The sequence below is a fragment of the Acipenser ruthenus genome, chromosome 44 (assembly GCF_902713425.1).
Source record: "Acipenser ruthenus chromosome 44, fAciRut3.2 maternal haplotype, whole genome shotgun sequence".
NCBI lineage: Eukaryota > Metazoa > Chordata > Actinopteri > Acipenseriformes > Acipenseridae > Acipenser > Acipenser ruthenus.
In genome coordinates, this window is record NC_081232.1 from 10,100,151 (window position 1) to 10,115,164 (window position 15,014).

Sequence of the window (15,014 nt, forward strand, 5' to 3'; positions counted from 1 at the left end):
CCTTGAGAGAGAGAGAGAGATGGACAACATATCGAAACGCTGAGAGAGAGAGAGAGAGACGTTCTGCTTTCTGCTTTTTATAAATCAAAGTTATTTTAAGTTCGCATTTCAGCTGCTTGCTTTGCGAGGCGTGCCTTGTGTCTTCCACGGTGCTTTACCGCGATTAACTGGGCCTTTACCGCAGTGAACTTCTCAGCTTTGGAGGGATCAACCAAAAATCTTTTTAATTTTTTAATTTTTTTTTTTTTTTAAATCAGTGAAGAGCTCGTGCCACTTTGAATCCATTTTTTTCCCACTTGCAATACACTACCTGTGCACTAGATGGCGCTGCTGCTGCTGCTTACTAATATAAAGACAATTTATCCGTCAACTCACAATTTATTAGAACTCACAGTCTAATAATAATAATAAGATTACAACGCAGTATTATTGGGACAGTAATCACAGTGATACCGAAAAATGTAAAGGGGCAGTCAAAACAATAAATATATATATAAAATCATTGTAATTGTATGTAAAAATAATGTGATATCTTGTAACAATTGTAAGTCGCCCTGGATAATTGCGTCTGCTAAGAAATAAATAATAATAATAATAATAATAATAAAATCCACACCTGCGGTCTCTTAGATTTGTAATTGCGCAATTTATAATTGTAATTATCACTTTTAGCGTGACCAGATTTTCAAAGCTGAAAACCGAGACACAAGGTTAAGTAATTGATAGGAATAATTAAACCATTTCAATACCGGATATATTAACGGATATTTAAATAGGCAGCCTCTCACTTTTAATATTATTATTATTATTATTATTATTATTATTTATTTCTTAGCAGACGCCCTTATCCAGGGCGACTTACAATCGCAAGCAAATACAAATACATTCAAGTGTTACAATACAAGTCATACAATAAGAGCAAGAAATACAATAATTTTTGTTCAAGTGTGACAAACCACAATTCAATAATATTTTATTTGTTCTATCTATCTATCTATCTGTCTATCTAATTTATTGTTTTTTTTTGTTAAGCTGCTAATTTGTGGCTAATTAGTTTTAAGTAGCTATAATGTGTTACATAGTGTGTACTTTTACATTATTATTATTATTATTATTATTATTATTATTATTATTATTATTACTTTACTCGCTGCGTCAGGCTCTATTTATTGATGTTGTTGTGTGGTTAGTATCTGTAAATAAGTAACTGTAATTGAACAGGATGGCCGTGTCAGTGTAATTGAACAGGATGGCCGTGTCAGTGTAATTGAACAGGATGGCCGTGTCAGTGTAATTGAACAGGATGGCCGTGTCAATGTAATTGAACAGGATGGCCATGTCAATGTAATTGAACAGGATGGCCGTGTCAGTGTAATTGAACAGGATGGCCGTGTCAGTGTAATTGAACAGGATGGCCGTGTCAGTGTAATTGAACAGGATGGCCATGTCAATGTAATTGAACAGGATGGCCGTGTTAATGTAATTGAACAGGATGGCCATGTCAATGTAATTGAACAGGATGGCCGTGTCAGTGTAATTGAACAGGATGGCCGTGTCAGTGTAATTGAACAGGATGGCTGTGTCAGTGTAATTGAACAGGATGGCTGTGTCAGTGTAATTGAACAGGATGGCCGTGTCAGTGTAATTGAACAGGATGGCCGTGTCAGTGTAATTGAACAGGATGGCCATGTCAATGTAATTGAACAGGATGGCCATGTCAATGTAATTGAACAGGATGGCCGTGTCAGTGTAATTGAACAGGATGGCCGTGTCAGTGTAATTGAACAGGATGGCTGTGTCAGTGTAATTGAACAGGATGGCTGTGTCAGTGTAATTGAACAGGATGGCTGTGTCAGTGTAATTGAACAGGATGGCTGTCAGTGTAATTGAACAGGATGGCTGTGTCAGTGTAATTGAACAGGATGGCCGTGTCAGTGTAATTGAACAGGATGGCCGTGTCAGTGTAATTGAACAGGATGGCTGTGTCAGTGTAATTGAACAGGATGGCCATGTCAATGTAATTGAACAGGATGGCTGTGTCAGTGTAATTGAACAGGATGGCTGTGTCAGTGTAATTGAACAGGATGGCTGTGTCAGTGTAATTGAACAGGATGGCTGTCAGTGTAATTGAACAGGATGGCCGTGTCAATGTGATTGAACAGGATGGCCGTGTCAGTGTAATTGAACAGGATGGCCGTGTCAGTGTAATTGAACAGGATGGCTGTGTCAGTGTAATTGAACAGGATGGCTGTGTCAGTGTAATTGAACAGGATGGCCGTGTCAGTGTAATTGAACAGGATGGCCGTGTCAGTGTAATTGAACAGGATGGCTGTGTCAGTGTAATTGAACAGGATGGCTGTGTCAGTGTAATTGAACAGGATGGCCGTGTCAGTGTAATTGAACAGGATGGCTGTGTCAATGTAATTGAACAGGATGGCTGTGTCAGTGTAATTGAACAGGATGGCCGTGTCAATGTAATTGAACAGGATGGCCGTGTCAATGTGATTGAACAGGATGGCCGTGTCAGTGTAATTGAACAGGATGGCCGTGTCAGTGTAATTGAACAGGATGGCTGTGTCAGTGTAATTGAACAGGATGGCTGTGTCAGTGTAATTGAACAGGATGGCCGTGTCAGTGTAATTGAACAGGATGGCCGTGTCAGTGTAATTGAACAGGATGGCCGTGTCAGTGTAATTGAACAGGATGGCCGTGTCAGTGTAATTGAACAGGATGGCCGTGTCAGTGTAATTGAACAGGATGGCCGTGTCAATGTAATTGAACAGGATGGCCGTGTCAATGTAATTGAACAGGATGGCCGTGTCAGTGTAATTGAACAGGATGGCCGTGTCAGTGTAATTGAACAGGATGGCCGTGTCAGTGTAATTGAACAGGATGGCCGTGTCAGTGTAATTGAACAGGATGGCCGTGTCAATGTGATTGAACAGGATGGCTGTGTCAGTGTAATTGAACAGGATGGCCGTGTTAATGTGATTGAACAGGATGGTTGTGTCAGTGTAATTGAACAGGATGGCCGTGTCAGTGTAATTGAACAGGATGGCCGTGTCAGTGTAATTGAACAGGATGGCTGTGTCAGTGTAATTGAACAGGATGGCCGTGTCAGTGTAATTGAACAGGATGGCCGTGTCAGTGTAATTGAACAGGATGGCCGTGTCAGTGTAATTGAACAGGATGGCCATGTCAATGTAATTGAACAGGATGGCCGTGTCAATGTAATTGAACAGGATGGCCGTGTCAGTGTAATTGAACAGGATGGCCGTGTCAGTGTAATTGAACAGGATGGCTGTGTCAGTGTAATTGAACAGGATGGCTGTGTCAGTGTAATTGAACAGGATGGCTGTGTCAGTGTAATTGAACAGGATGGCTGTCAGTGTAATTGAACAGGATGGCTGTGTCAGTGTAATTGAACAGGATGGCCGTGTCAGTGTAATTGAACAGGATGGCCGTGTCAGTGTAATTGAACAGGATGGCTGTGTCAGTGTAATTGAACAGGATGGCCGTGTCAATGTAATTGAACAGGATGGCTGTGTCAGTGTAATTGAACAGGATGGCTGTGTCAGTGTAATTGAACAGGATGGCTGTGTCAGTGTAATTGAACAGGATGGCTGTCAGTGTAATTGAACAGGATGGCCGTGTCAATGTGATTGAACAGGATGGCCGTGTCAGTGTAATTGAACAGGATGGCCGTGTCAGTGTAATTGAACAGGATGGCTGTGTCAGTGTAATTGAACAGGATGGCTGTGTCAGTGTAATTGAACAGGATGGCCGTGTCAGTGTAATTGAACAGGATGGCCGTGTCAGTGTAATTGAACAGGATGGCTGTGTCAGTGTAATTGAACAGGATGGCTGTGTCAGTGTAATTGAACAGGATGGCCGTGTCAGTGTAATTGAACAGGATGGCTGTGTCAATGTAATTGAACAGGATGGCTGTGTCAGTGTAATTGAACAGGATGGCCGTGTCAATGTAATTGAACAGGATGGCCGTGTCAGTGTGATTGAACAGGATGGCCGTGTCAGTGTAATTGAACAGGATGGCCGTGTCAGTGTAATTGAACAGGATGGCTGTGTCAGTGTAATTGAACAGGATGGCTGTGTCAGTGTAATTGAACAGGATGGCCGTGTCAGTGTAATTGAACAGGATGGCCGTGTCAGTGTAATTGAACAGGATGGCCGTGTCAGTGTAATTGAACAGGATGGCCGTGTCAGTGTAATTGAACAGGATGGCCGTGTCAGTGTAATTGAACAGGATGGCCGTGTCAATGTAATTGAACAGGATGGCCGTGTCAGTGTAATTGAACAGGATGGCCGTGTCAGTGTAATTGAACAGGATGGCCGTGTCAGTGTAATTGAACAGGATGGCCGTGTCAGTGTAATTGAACAGGATGGCCGTGTCAATGTGATTGAACAGGATGGCTGTGTCAGTGTAATTGAACAGGATGGCCGTGTTAATGTGATTGAACAGGATGGTTGTGTCAGTGTAATTGAACAGGATGGCCGTGTCAATGTAAATGAACAGGATGGCCGTGTCAATGTAATTGAACAGGATGGCCGTGTCAGTGTAATTGAACAGGATGGCCGTGTCAGTGTAATTGAACAGGATGGTCGTGTCAGTGTAATTGAACAGGATGGCCGTGTCAGTGTAATTGAACAGGATGGCCGTGTCAGTGTAATTGAACAGGATGGCCGTGTCAATGTAATTGAACAGGATGGCCGTGTCAATGTAATTGAACAGGATGGCCGTGTCAGTGTAATTGAACAGGATGGCCGTGTCAGTGTAATTGAACAGGATGGCTGTGTCAATGTAATTGAACAGGATGGCCGTGTCAATGTAATTGAACAGGATGGCTGTGTCAGTGTAATTGAACAGGATGGCCGTGTCAATGTGATTGAACAGGATGGCTGTGTCAGTGTAATTGAACAGGATGGCCGTGTCAATGTAATTGAACAGGATGGCCGTGTCAATGTAATTGAACAGGATGGCCGTGTCAGTGTAATTGAACAGGATGGCCGTGTCAGTGTAATTGAACAGGATGGCCGTGTCAGTGTAATTGAACAGGATGGCCGTGTCAGTGTAATTGAACAGGATGGCCGTGTCAGTGTAATTGAACAGGATGGCCGTGTCAGTGTAATTGAACAGGATGGCCGTGTCAATGTGATTGAACAGGATGGCTGTGTCAGTGTAATTGAACAGGATGGCCGTGTTAATGTGATTGAACAGGATGGTTGTGTCAATGTAATTGAACAGGATGGCCGTGTCAATGTAATTGAACAGGATGGCCGTGTCAATGTAATTGAACAGGATGGCCGTGTCAGTGTAATTGAACAGGATGGCCGTGTCAGTGTAATTGAACAGGATGGCCGTGTCAATGTAATTGAACAGGATGGCTGTGTCAATGTAATTGAACAGGATGGCTGTGTCAGTGTAATTTCAGCAAACAGTTCTACTGTAATTGAGAGGACTCTTCATTCCTTTATTTTTCTCTTTCTTTAGTGCTGTGGGATGGACGGAGAGAAGAAGACAGCGCTGGCCACGGAGAGGTACGGCTCCAGAGAGAGATGGACGTACTGGGAGAGAGGAGGAGAGATGGAGAGAGAGCGAGAGGGAGGAGAGGGAGAGAGAGCGGGCTCTTTTGTCAAGGTCTTTACGGTGAGTGTCTGTCTGTCTGTCTGTCTGTGTGTGTGTGTCTGTCTGTCTATGTGTCTATGTGTCTGTGTGTGTGTGTGTCTGTCTGTGTGTGTGTGTCTGTCTGTCTATGTGTCTGTGTGTCTGTGTGTGTGTGTGTCTGTCTGTGTGTGTGTGTCTGTCTGTCTATGTGTCTATGTGTCTGTGTGTGTGTGTGTGTCTGTCTGTCTGTGTCTGTGTGTCTGTGTGTGTGTGTGTCTGTCTGTGTGTGTGTGTCTGTCTGTCTATGTGTCTATGTGTCTGTGTGTGTGTGTGTGTCTGTCTGTCTGTGTCTGTGTGTCTGTGTGTGTGTGTGTCTGTCTGTGTGTGTGTGTCTGTCTGTCTATGTGTCTATGTGTCTGTGTGTGTGTGTGTGTCTGTGTGTGTGTGTGTCTGTCTGTGTGTGTGTGTCTGTCTGTCTATGTGTCTATGTGTGTGTGTGTGTGTGTGTCTGTCTGTCTGTGTCTGTGTGTCTGTCTGGATCTCTTGCTGTCTGTTGACATGTGGATAAACGTCTGTCATTGAATTTACACTGAAGACGCTGAGAGAGACTTCTAGTGGAAACGTTTGCCATTGAATTTACACTGAAGACGCTGAGAAAGACTTCTAGTGGAAACGTTTGCCATTGAATTTACACTGAAGACGCTGAGAAAGACTTCTAGTGGAAACGTTTGCCATTGAATTTACACTGAAGACGCTGAGAAAGACTTCTAGTGGAAACGTTTGCCATTGAATTTACTCTGAAGACGCTGAGAGACTTCTAGTGGAAACGTTTGCCATTGAATTTACACTGAAGACGCTGAGAAAGACTTCTAGTGGAAACGTTTGCCATTGAATTTACACTGAAGACGCTGAGAAAGACTTCTAGTGGAAACGTTTGCCGTTGAATTTACACTGAAGACGCTGAGAAAGACTTCTAGTGGAAACGTTTGCCATTGAATTTACACTGAAGATGCTGAGAAAGACTTCTAGTGGAAACATTTGCCATTGAATTTACACTGAAGACGCTGAGAAAGACTTCTAGTGGAAACGTTTGCCGTTGAATTTTGATGTTTTATGAGTTTGTGTAGTTAAATCGAATACAGCTCTTCATGTCTTTTGATTTGCCTGTCTGTCTGTGTCTGTCTCTGTTGAAGCGTGGTTTGATGTCTCTCTGTCTCTGTTGAAGCGTGGTTTGATGTCTCTCTGTCTCTGTTGAAGCGTGGTTTGTCTCTCTCTCTCTGTTGAAGCGTGGTTTGATGTCTCTCTGTCTCTGTTGAAGCGTGGTTTGATGTCTCTCTCCTCTCTGTCATTCAGAGTGTGTTCCTGCCTCAGGGATACCCCGAGAGTGTGAGTGAAGATTACCTCCAATACCAGATGTGGGACACACTGCAGGTGAGAGAGAGAGAGTAGAGTGATGAGGGGAGAGGGGGGGAGAGGATGATGAGGGGAGAGGGGATGGTGAGGGGAGAGGGGGGAGGGGATGATGAGGGGAGAGGGAGGGAGGGGGGGAGGGGATGATGAAGGGAGAGGGGGGGAGAGGATGATGAGGGGAGAGGGGGAAGGATGGTGAGGGGGAGAGAGAGAGAAATGGGTCCTGTATTGTATTGTATTGTGCTGTATTGTATTGTATTATAGTGTACAGTGCTGTATTGTATTGTATTGTATTGTATTGTACGGTCTCTCCCCAGGCGTTCTCCAGCAGTCTCACCGGCACCCTCTCCACTCAGGCCACTCTCAGAGGGGTGGGGGTGGGGAGCACTGAGGCCAGCGTCGCCGCGGCAACTGTCACCTGGATACTGAGAGGTAGGGCCTGTCTGTGTGTGTGTGTGTGTGTCTCTCCCTCTCCCTCCCTCTCCCCCCCTCTCCCCCCCCTCCCCCCCTCTCCCCCCCCTCACCCCCTCTCTCCCTGTCTACATCTCCCTCTCTCTCCCTCTCTCTCCCTCCCTCTATCTCCGTCTCCCCCTCTCCCTCCCTCTCCCTCCCTCTCTCTCTCCCTCCCTCTCTCTCTCCCCCTCTCTCTCTCTCCCCCTCTCTCTCCCTCTCCCTTTCTCTCTCTCTCCCTCCCTCTCTCATAACCCTCTGTTCTGTTTATTTCAGACGGCACTGGAATGCTGGGAAGAATCCTCTTCGCCTGGGTCAAGGGGTGAGCCTGGTGATGTCACAACCCCCCTTTACACCTTAGCGATTGTTGCCAGGGCTGTGACATCACCACTGTGAAGTGAAGTTCTTAGAGACCAATCAGCTTCAAAGTACAGTTGGGCTGGGAATCAGACTCCCGTTGCACAGCAGTGTGATCCAGTCCTGGTTTCACTAGGAGTTTAATAATCAGACACACCTGAGCTTGTTAGCTAGACACACTGGGGGCTGATCAAGCTGGTAGTAAAACCTGGAATGGATCACACTGCTGTGCAATAGGAGTCTGATTCCCAGCCCTGTGATTTAATATTTTTTTCTGCTGTGATGTTTTATTTGTGTTTGTTTTTGTTTTTTTTCAGAAGCAAATTAGACTGTGATGCAAAGAAATGGAGGTAGAGAAAACTCATTGAAACTCATCCAGATTGTATCAATGTGGCACAAGGACCGAACAAACCCCCCAAACTATTTATTCATGTTTTTACTTTCCTCTCTCCTCCTCCCCTCTCCTCCACCTACCTGTCCCCTCCCTCTTTCTCTCCTCCCTCTCCTCCCTCCCTCTTTCTCTCCTCCCTGCTCTCTCCTCACTCTCTTCCCTACCTCCCTCTCTCCTCTCTCCCTCACCCTCTCTCTCCCTACCTGTCCCCATTCTCCCCTCTCCCCTCTCTCCTCCTCTCTCTCCCCTCTCTCCTCCTCTCTCTCCCCTCTCTCCTCCTCTCTCTCCCCTCTCTCCTCCTCTCCTCTCTATCCCCTCTCCCCTCCCTCCTCCTCTCTGTCCTCCTCTCCCCTCCCCTCTCTCCTGTCTCCCCTCTCCTCTCCCTTCTCCCCTCTATCTCCTCTCCCTCTCTCTCTCCCTACCTGTCCCCATTCTCCCCTCTCTCCTCCTCTCCCCTTCCCTCTCTCCTCCCCTCTCCCCTCTCCTCTCCTCTCCTATATTCTCCCCTCTCTTCTCTCCTCTCCTCTCTCCTCTCTCTCCTCTCTCTTCTCCTCTCTCTCCTCTCTCTCCTCTCTCTTCTCCTCTCTCCCCTCTCCTCTCTCTCTTCTCCTCTCTCCCCTCTCCTCTCTCCCCTCTCCTCTCTCTCTTCTCCTCTCTCTCCTCTCTCCCCTCTCCTCTCTCTCCTCTCTCTTCTCCTCTCTCCCCTCTCCTCTCTCTCTTCTCCTCTTCTCCTCTCCTCTCTCTCTCAGACTCTTTGCAGATGTTCTCAATGATGTCGCCATTTTCATGGAGATTGTGGCTCCTGCCTTCCCAGCATGCTTCACTCTCATCGTCTGCAGCGCGGGCGTCTTCAAGGTACGTGTTCCTGTTGCAATTCATCACGTTCCGTTTCCGAGAACAAAATTCGCTTCTGATCGGCTTATTAAAAAAACTCGTCAAGGACGTTGACAACCATTGATTGTTACTGGGAGAGGGACGGACAGCGTTTCTTGCTTTTGAAATCAGTCTCCTCCCTCTCTCTCTTACTCCTACTCTCTCTCTCTCTCTCTATCTCTCTCTCTCTCCCCCCCTCTCTCTCTCTCTCTCTCTCTCTCTCTCTCCTGCAGTCCCTGGTTGGAGTGGCAGGGGGCGCCACCAGAGCAGCTCTGACGGTACATCAAGCGAGACGGGACAACATGGCCGACGTGTCCGCTAAAGATGGGAGTCAGGTGTGTGTGTCTGTCTGTCTGTGGCTATCATTGTGTGTGTCTGTCTGTCTTTATTTACTGCTGTGTCTGTGTCACGGTGTCTGTGCTTCTCTGAGTCTCTGGCTTGTCGTTTCCTGCAGGAGACTCTGGTCAACCTGGCTGGGATGCTGGTCAGTCTGCTGCTCATCCCCCTGGTGACCGAGAGCACTGTGTGAGTACAGAGAGATACTGCTGAGAGTTCGGTGAAGCATAGGGAAGCATTGTAAAGCACAGAGAGGTCTGGTAAAGCATAGGGAAGCATTGTAAAGCACAGAGAGGTCTGGTAAAGCACAGGGAAGCATTGTAAAGCACAGAGAGGTCTGGTAAAGCATAGGGAAGCATTGTAAAGCACAGAGAGGTCTGGTAAAGCATAGGGAAGCATTGTAAAGCACAGAGAGGTGTGGTAAAGCATAGGGAAGCATTGTAAAGCACAGAGAGGTCTGGTAAAGCATAGGGAAGCATTGTAAAGCACAGAGAGGTCTGGTAAAGCATAGGGAAGCATTGTAAAGCACAGAGAGGTCTGGTAAAGCATAGGGAAGCATTGTAAAGCACAGAGAGGTCTGGTAAAGCATAGGGAAGCATTGTAAAGCACAGAGAGGTCTGCTAAAGCATAGGGAAGCATTGTAAAGCACAGAGAGGTGTGGTAAAGCATAGGGAAGCATTGTAAAGCACAGAGAGGTCTGGTAAAGCATAGGGAAGCATTGTAAAGCACAGAGAGGTCTGCTAAAGCATAGGGAAGCATTGTAAAGCACAGAGAGGTCTGGTAAAGCATAGGGAAGCATTGTAAAGCACAGAGAGGTAAACCAGTGAAAACTAATGCAGAGTATAACCATTTACTGCTAGAAACTTTTATAAGTGGAGTTACGTTCTGTTTTATTAAGTATGTGCTACACATGGCAGGTACTTTCAAACCAAGCCCTTCTCTTTCTCTCTCTCTCTCTGCACCAGGTTGACCTTTGCCCTCTACTTCCTGTTCACCTGCCTGCACCTCTATGCTAATTACCAGGCGGTGCGTTCCGTCGTCATGGAAACCCTGAACCAGGCCCGCCTCTCCATCCTGACCGACCAATACCTGCAAGAGGGGCGGGTCCTCTCCCCGGCTGCAGCCAATCACAGAGAGCCAGTACTGCCAGGTCAGATTATAAATATGTCTATTTATTTAAATACTAAATTAATGCAAGGCGACCTCATATGGGGACAGATCTTCTAGTCTTAGGTATTCTCATGTATATAGAGCCTCATAATTGATTTTTTAGCAGACACCCTTATCCAGGGCAACTTACAATTGTCACAGTTATATCACATTATAAATGCATGATAGCCTCATATTAGCCCCATATAGAGCAGTGAAAAAAATATTCACCATTTTCAATGAAAAATATATTTATGTGGCCAAAATGGCTTTCTTTTTTTTCCAGCTATTTTCAATATTTCATACGCAAAAGTGTTAAACCTGTTTAAATAACACGCCTCTCGTTTTTCATTTCATTTTTCACATCCTGACCGCTTTTTACACTGATAACTTTAAAGTCTGTTTCAGAGCTCTTCTCGAAATGTCTGCTCCAGTGCTCCGATAGCGTCAGGATTAATCTCCCCGCATTGTCAAACAGGGAGCACAGCGATAATGATCCATGATTTTTTAATCGCTCTTCCTGCAGTGATTTAGAGGACAGATCTCAAACCCCAGAGCACTAGAGCGGCCATTTGTGAAAAGAGCTCTGAAACAGACTTTAAAGTTATCGGTGTAAAAAGTTGTCAAGATGTGAAAAATGAAAAAAAAAAACCGACAGGCGCGTTATTTAAACAGGTGTAGGAACACGGAGACGTGTCGCGCTGTATTTTTTCGAACCCCGAACCGTGTTAATAAATGTCTGTCTGTCTGTCTGTCCGTCCTCCTGTCTGTCCGTCCGTCCGTCTGACTCTCTTTCCGTTTGTCGGATATATCGCTAACCTCTTTGTCCGATTGTGATGGCTTTTCAAACTAAAACCGCCTTTTCTGATTGGTCGACAGACTTCAGGAGGCGTGTCCAAATCAGACTGGGGGTGCGGCTCGGGGACATAGTGAGCAGGTGTGTACCCCCAAAAAATACAACCCCTCACACCCAAGAAATTCTGGTTTCAATAGCCATAGTTTTATATATTATACTGGACTGTGGCTCCAGCAATGATTCAGACAGCCCCCCTGAGTTTCAATAGCCATAGTTTTATATATTATACTGGACTGTGGCTCCAGCAATGATTCAGACAGCCCCCCTGAGTTTCAATAGCCATAGTTTTATATATTATACTGGACTGTGGCTCCTGCAATGATTCAGACAGCCCCCCTGAGTTTCAATAGCCATAGTTTTATATATTATACTGGACTGTGGCTCCAGCAATGATTCAGACAGTCCCCCTGAGTTTCAATAGTCATAGTTTTATATATTATACTGGACTGTGGCTCCAGCAATGATTCAGACAGCCCCCCCTGAGTTTCAATAGCCATAGTTTTATATATTATACTGGACTGTGACTCCAGCAATGATTCAGACAGCCCCCCTGAGTTTCAATAGCCATAGTTTTATATATTATACTGGACTGTGGCTCCAGCAATGATTCAGACAGCCCCCCCTGAGTTTCAATAGCTATAGTTTTATATATTATACTGGACTGTGGCTCCAGCAATGATTCAGACAGTCCCCCTGAGTTTCAATAGCCATAGTTTTATATATTATACTGGACTGTGGCTCCAGCAATGATTCAGACAGCCCCCCTGAGTTTCAATAGCTATAGTTTTATATATTATACTGGACTGTGGCTCCTGCAATGATTCAGACAGTTCCTTTTGTTATATTTTTGCAGCACTTCAGAGCTTCAGCGAGCTTTGAAGGGAAATCAGAAAAAGTACATTATTGGAGTAAAGAGGAGAGAAGGTGAGTGGAAGTTCGTGTACAGCAGACACTGTGTCGGGTAGCTGCTGTAGTTCTGTGCAGAGTTTTATATCAGTGTTATACAGTGCGGGCCCGCCAGCATTGCCCTGGGTACAGCACCGTGCGTGTGTGTGTGCGTGTGTGTGTTCTCACAGCTGTCTCTCTCTCTCTCTCTCCGTCGCAGTGTGTGTGTGTCTTAGCTCTGAAGCTGCCCCTCAAGATGAGATCCAGGCCTCCTTCCACTGTCACCTCCTCTCCTCCCTGCTGCTGGATACTGGGAGCACTGGGAGCAATGGGCCGCTGACTGGGGAGCGGAGAGACCAGTGGAGACACACAGTCCGAGCAGGTGAGAGACACTGTTTTTAGACTGTCTGTCTGTCTGTCTGTAGTCTCTCTCTCTCTCTCTCTCTCTCTCTCTCTCTCTCTCTCTCTCTCTCTCTCTCTCTCTCTCTCAACCAATGGCAGCCTCACCCCATTGCAGCTGCCCTATACTTGTGCTACCATTGCCCCTCAGTGTAATAGAGAACCATTATTGCCATTGTAGCTCCACTGTCTGTCTGCATTGCCATTGAAGATCATTTAGGGTATAGTCAGCACACTGTGGTCCCATTCTACTGTCTGTCTGTCTGTCTGTCTGTCTGTCTGTCTATAACAAATTCAGAACCTAACATCACTCTAATTATCTACAGCTCTGGCCAAAAGTTTTGCATCATCTAGAATTTTAATATTGAGACATAATAATAAAAAAAAAAAAATGTGAACATAATTTAGACCTTTTATTTAACATCATGAAACTACAAAATGATATCGCTAATTAATAAAAGTCTACCGCAAGCCATAATCGCAGTACAGTAAGTATTTCATGTTAGATTTCAAAATGTCACGTTTTTCAAGTCAGTTAAGTATCTGGGGAAAACTCCAAAGCGCTCGGTGTGGAATTCAATATGTTAACAAGGGAACATTATTCAGCAGCTTTCATTGGACTCTATGAAGCTGAGGGAGTTCATTCTATATAGAGGGGGTGGAATTCAATATGTTAACAAGGGAACATTATTCAGCAGCTTTCACTGGACTCTATGAAGCTGAGGGAGTTCATTCTATATAGAGGGGGTGGAATTCAATATGTTAACAAGGGAACATTATTCAGCAGCTTTCATTGGACTCTATGAAGCTGAGGAGTTCATTCTATATAGAGGGGGGGGGGGATGCAAATCTTTGGCCAGAGCTGTATGTAAAAAATTAAGTTTATAAGAAGTAAACGTTTTTGGAACTAGCTAACTAACTGTTCAGCCAGTAATCAGACTGACTAGCAAGTGAGTGATTTACTCAAAAGCTAGGTATGTGATAAACTGACTCTCTGTGATTCTTCTCTCCTCAGCTGGGCAGGGAGAGGGGCTGTGGGATCTGGTCTCAGAAACACACGCTTTTGTGGACAGAACCTTCCCAGAATTCCTCACAGGTAAGAGAGAGAGAGAGAGAGTTCAGAACAGTCTAGAACTGCAAGGAGCGGTCTAGAACAGCTGGGAACGGTCTAGAACAGCCCAGATCCGCTTTAGAAAGCAGGATTCGGAGGTTAAAGGATTTTGAAGAGGATACTCTTTCTTTCTTTCTTTCTTTCTTTCTTTCTTTCTTTCTTTCTGATGAAGCAGCGTGCACAGAAGGCTAAAGTTGTGGAGAATGGAAGGTTTTATAAACAGATACCTTGGAAATAGATATTTCCTGTGACTCTAGAAATGAAACCAATTCTCTCTCTCTTCCCCTCTCTCCTTTCTCCCTCTCTCTCAGCTCTGCAGAAGGCTGGCTGGCAGACTGGTCGCACGTTGCTGGACTGGGATGAATGGAGAGTGAACTGGGAACCAGTCCCTCTGAAAAAGATACTGTGAAGGGGAGGGGTGGGGGCAGTGGGTGTGTGATTGTGCAGGGATGGGAATCGGACTCCTATTGCACAGCAGTGTGATCCATTCCAGGTTTTACTACCAGCTTGATCAGCCCCCAGTGTGTCTAGCTAACAAGCTCAGGTGTGTCTGATTATTAAACTCCTAGTGAAACCAGGACTGGATCACACTGCTGTGCAACGGGAGTCTGATTCCCACCCCTGTTATGTGTGCGAGTCTGTGTGTGTGTCTGTTTGTGTGAGTGTGTGTCTGTGTGAGTGTGTCTGTGTCTGTGTCTGTGTCTGTGTGTGTGTGTATGTGTATGTGTGTATGTATGTATGTGTGTGTGTGTGTATCTGGTTCTGTCACAATCGTCCATTCAATATGCTGAATGATGGATTTAAAGACACTGAATCTTATACCACATTGAATACCGTCTGTATCACTTACATTGTTGAGAATAAAACAGAATTGAATACACAGCGTCAGCTTACTTACTTCTTACCTGTTTGAAACCCTGATTCAGACAGCCCCCTGAGTTTCAATAGCCATAGTTTTATATATTATACTGGACTGTGGCTCCAGCAATGATTCAGACAGCCCCTCTGAGTTTCAATAGCCATAGTTTTATATATTATACTGGACTGTGGCTCCAGCAGTGATTCAGACAGCCCCCCTGAGTTTCAATAGCCATAGTTTTATATATTATACTGGACTGTGGCTCCAGCAATGATTCAGACAGCCCCCCCTGAGTTTCAATAGCCATAGTTTTAT

General features: G+C 45.3%; 1 protein-coding gene across 1 annotated transcript in view; it reads left to right on the forward strand.

Moving 5' to 3' along the window:
• Window positions 1-14,718, forward strand: part of rusf1 (RUS family member 1) — a 16,338-nt gene extending 1,620 nt beyond the window's left edge. Inside the window, exons 2-15 of the mRNA XM_059012522.1 lie at window positions 5,510-5,665; window positions 6,977-7,054; window positions 7,351-7,465; window positions 7,760-7,805; window positions 8,158-8,190; window positions 8,981-9,086; window positions 9,338-9,439; window positions 9,559-9,629; window positions 10,406-10,590; window positions 11,469-11,526; window positions 12,299-12,369; window positions 12,551-12,712; window positions 13,745-13,825; window positions 14,152-14,718. Coding sequence (XP_058868505.1) covers window positions 5,519-5,665; window positions 6,977-7,054; window positions 7,351-7,465; window positions 7,760-7,805; window positions 8,158-8,190; window positions 8,981-9,086; window positions 9,338-9,439; window positions 9,559-9,629; window positions 10,406-10,590; window positions 11,469-11,526; window positions 12,299-12,369; window positions 12,551-12,712; window positions 13,745-13,825; window positions 14,152-14,249 — 1,353 coding nt within the window. The 5' untranslated portion in view covers window positions 5,510-5,518 and the 3' untranslated portion in view covers window positions 14,250-14,718. The remainder of the gene's footprint in view (window positions 1-5,509; window positions 5,666-6,976; window positions 7,055-7,350; window positions 7,466-7,759; window positions 7,806-8,157; window positions 8,191-8,980; window positions 9,087-9,337; window positions 9,440-9,558; window positions 9,630-10,405; window positions 10,591-11,468; window positions 11,527-12,298; window positions 12,370-12,550; window positions 12,713-13,744; window positions 13,826-14,151) is intronic.
• The last annotated feature ends 296 nt before the right edge of the window (window positions 14,719-15,014 follow it).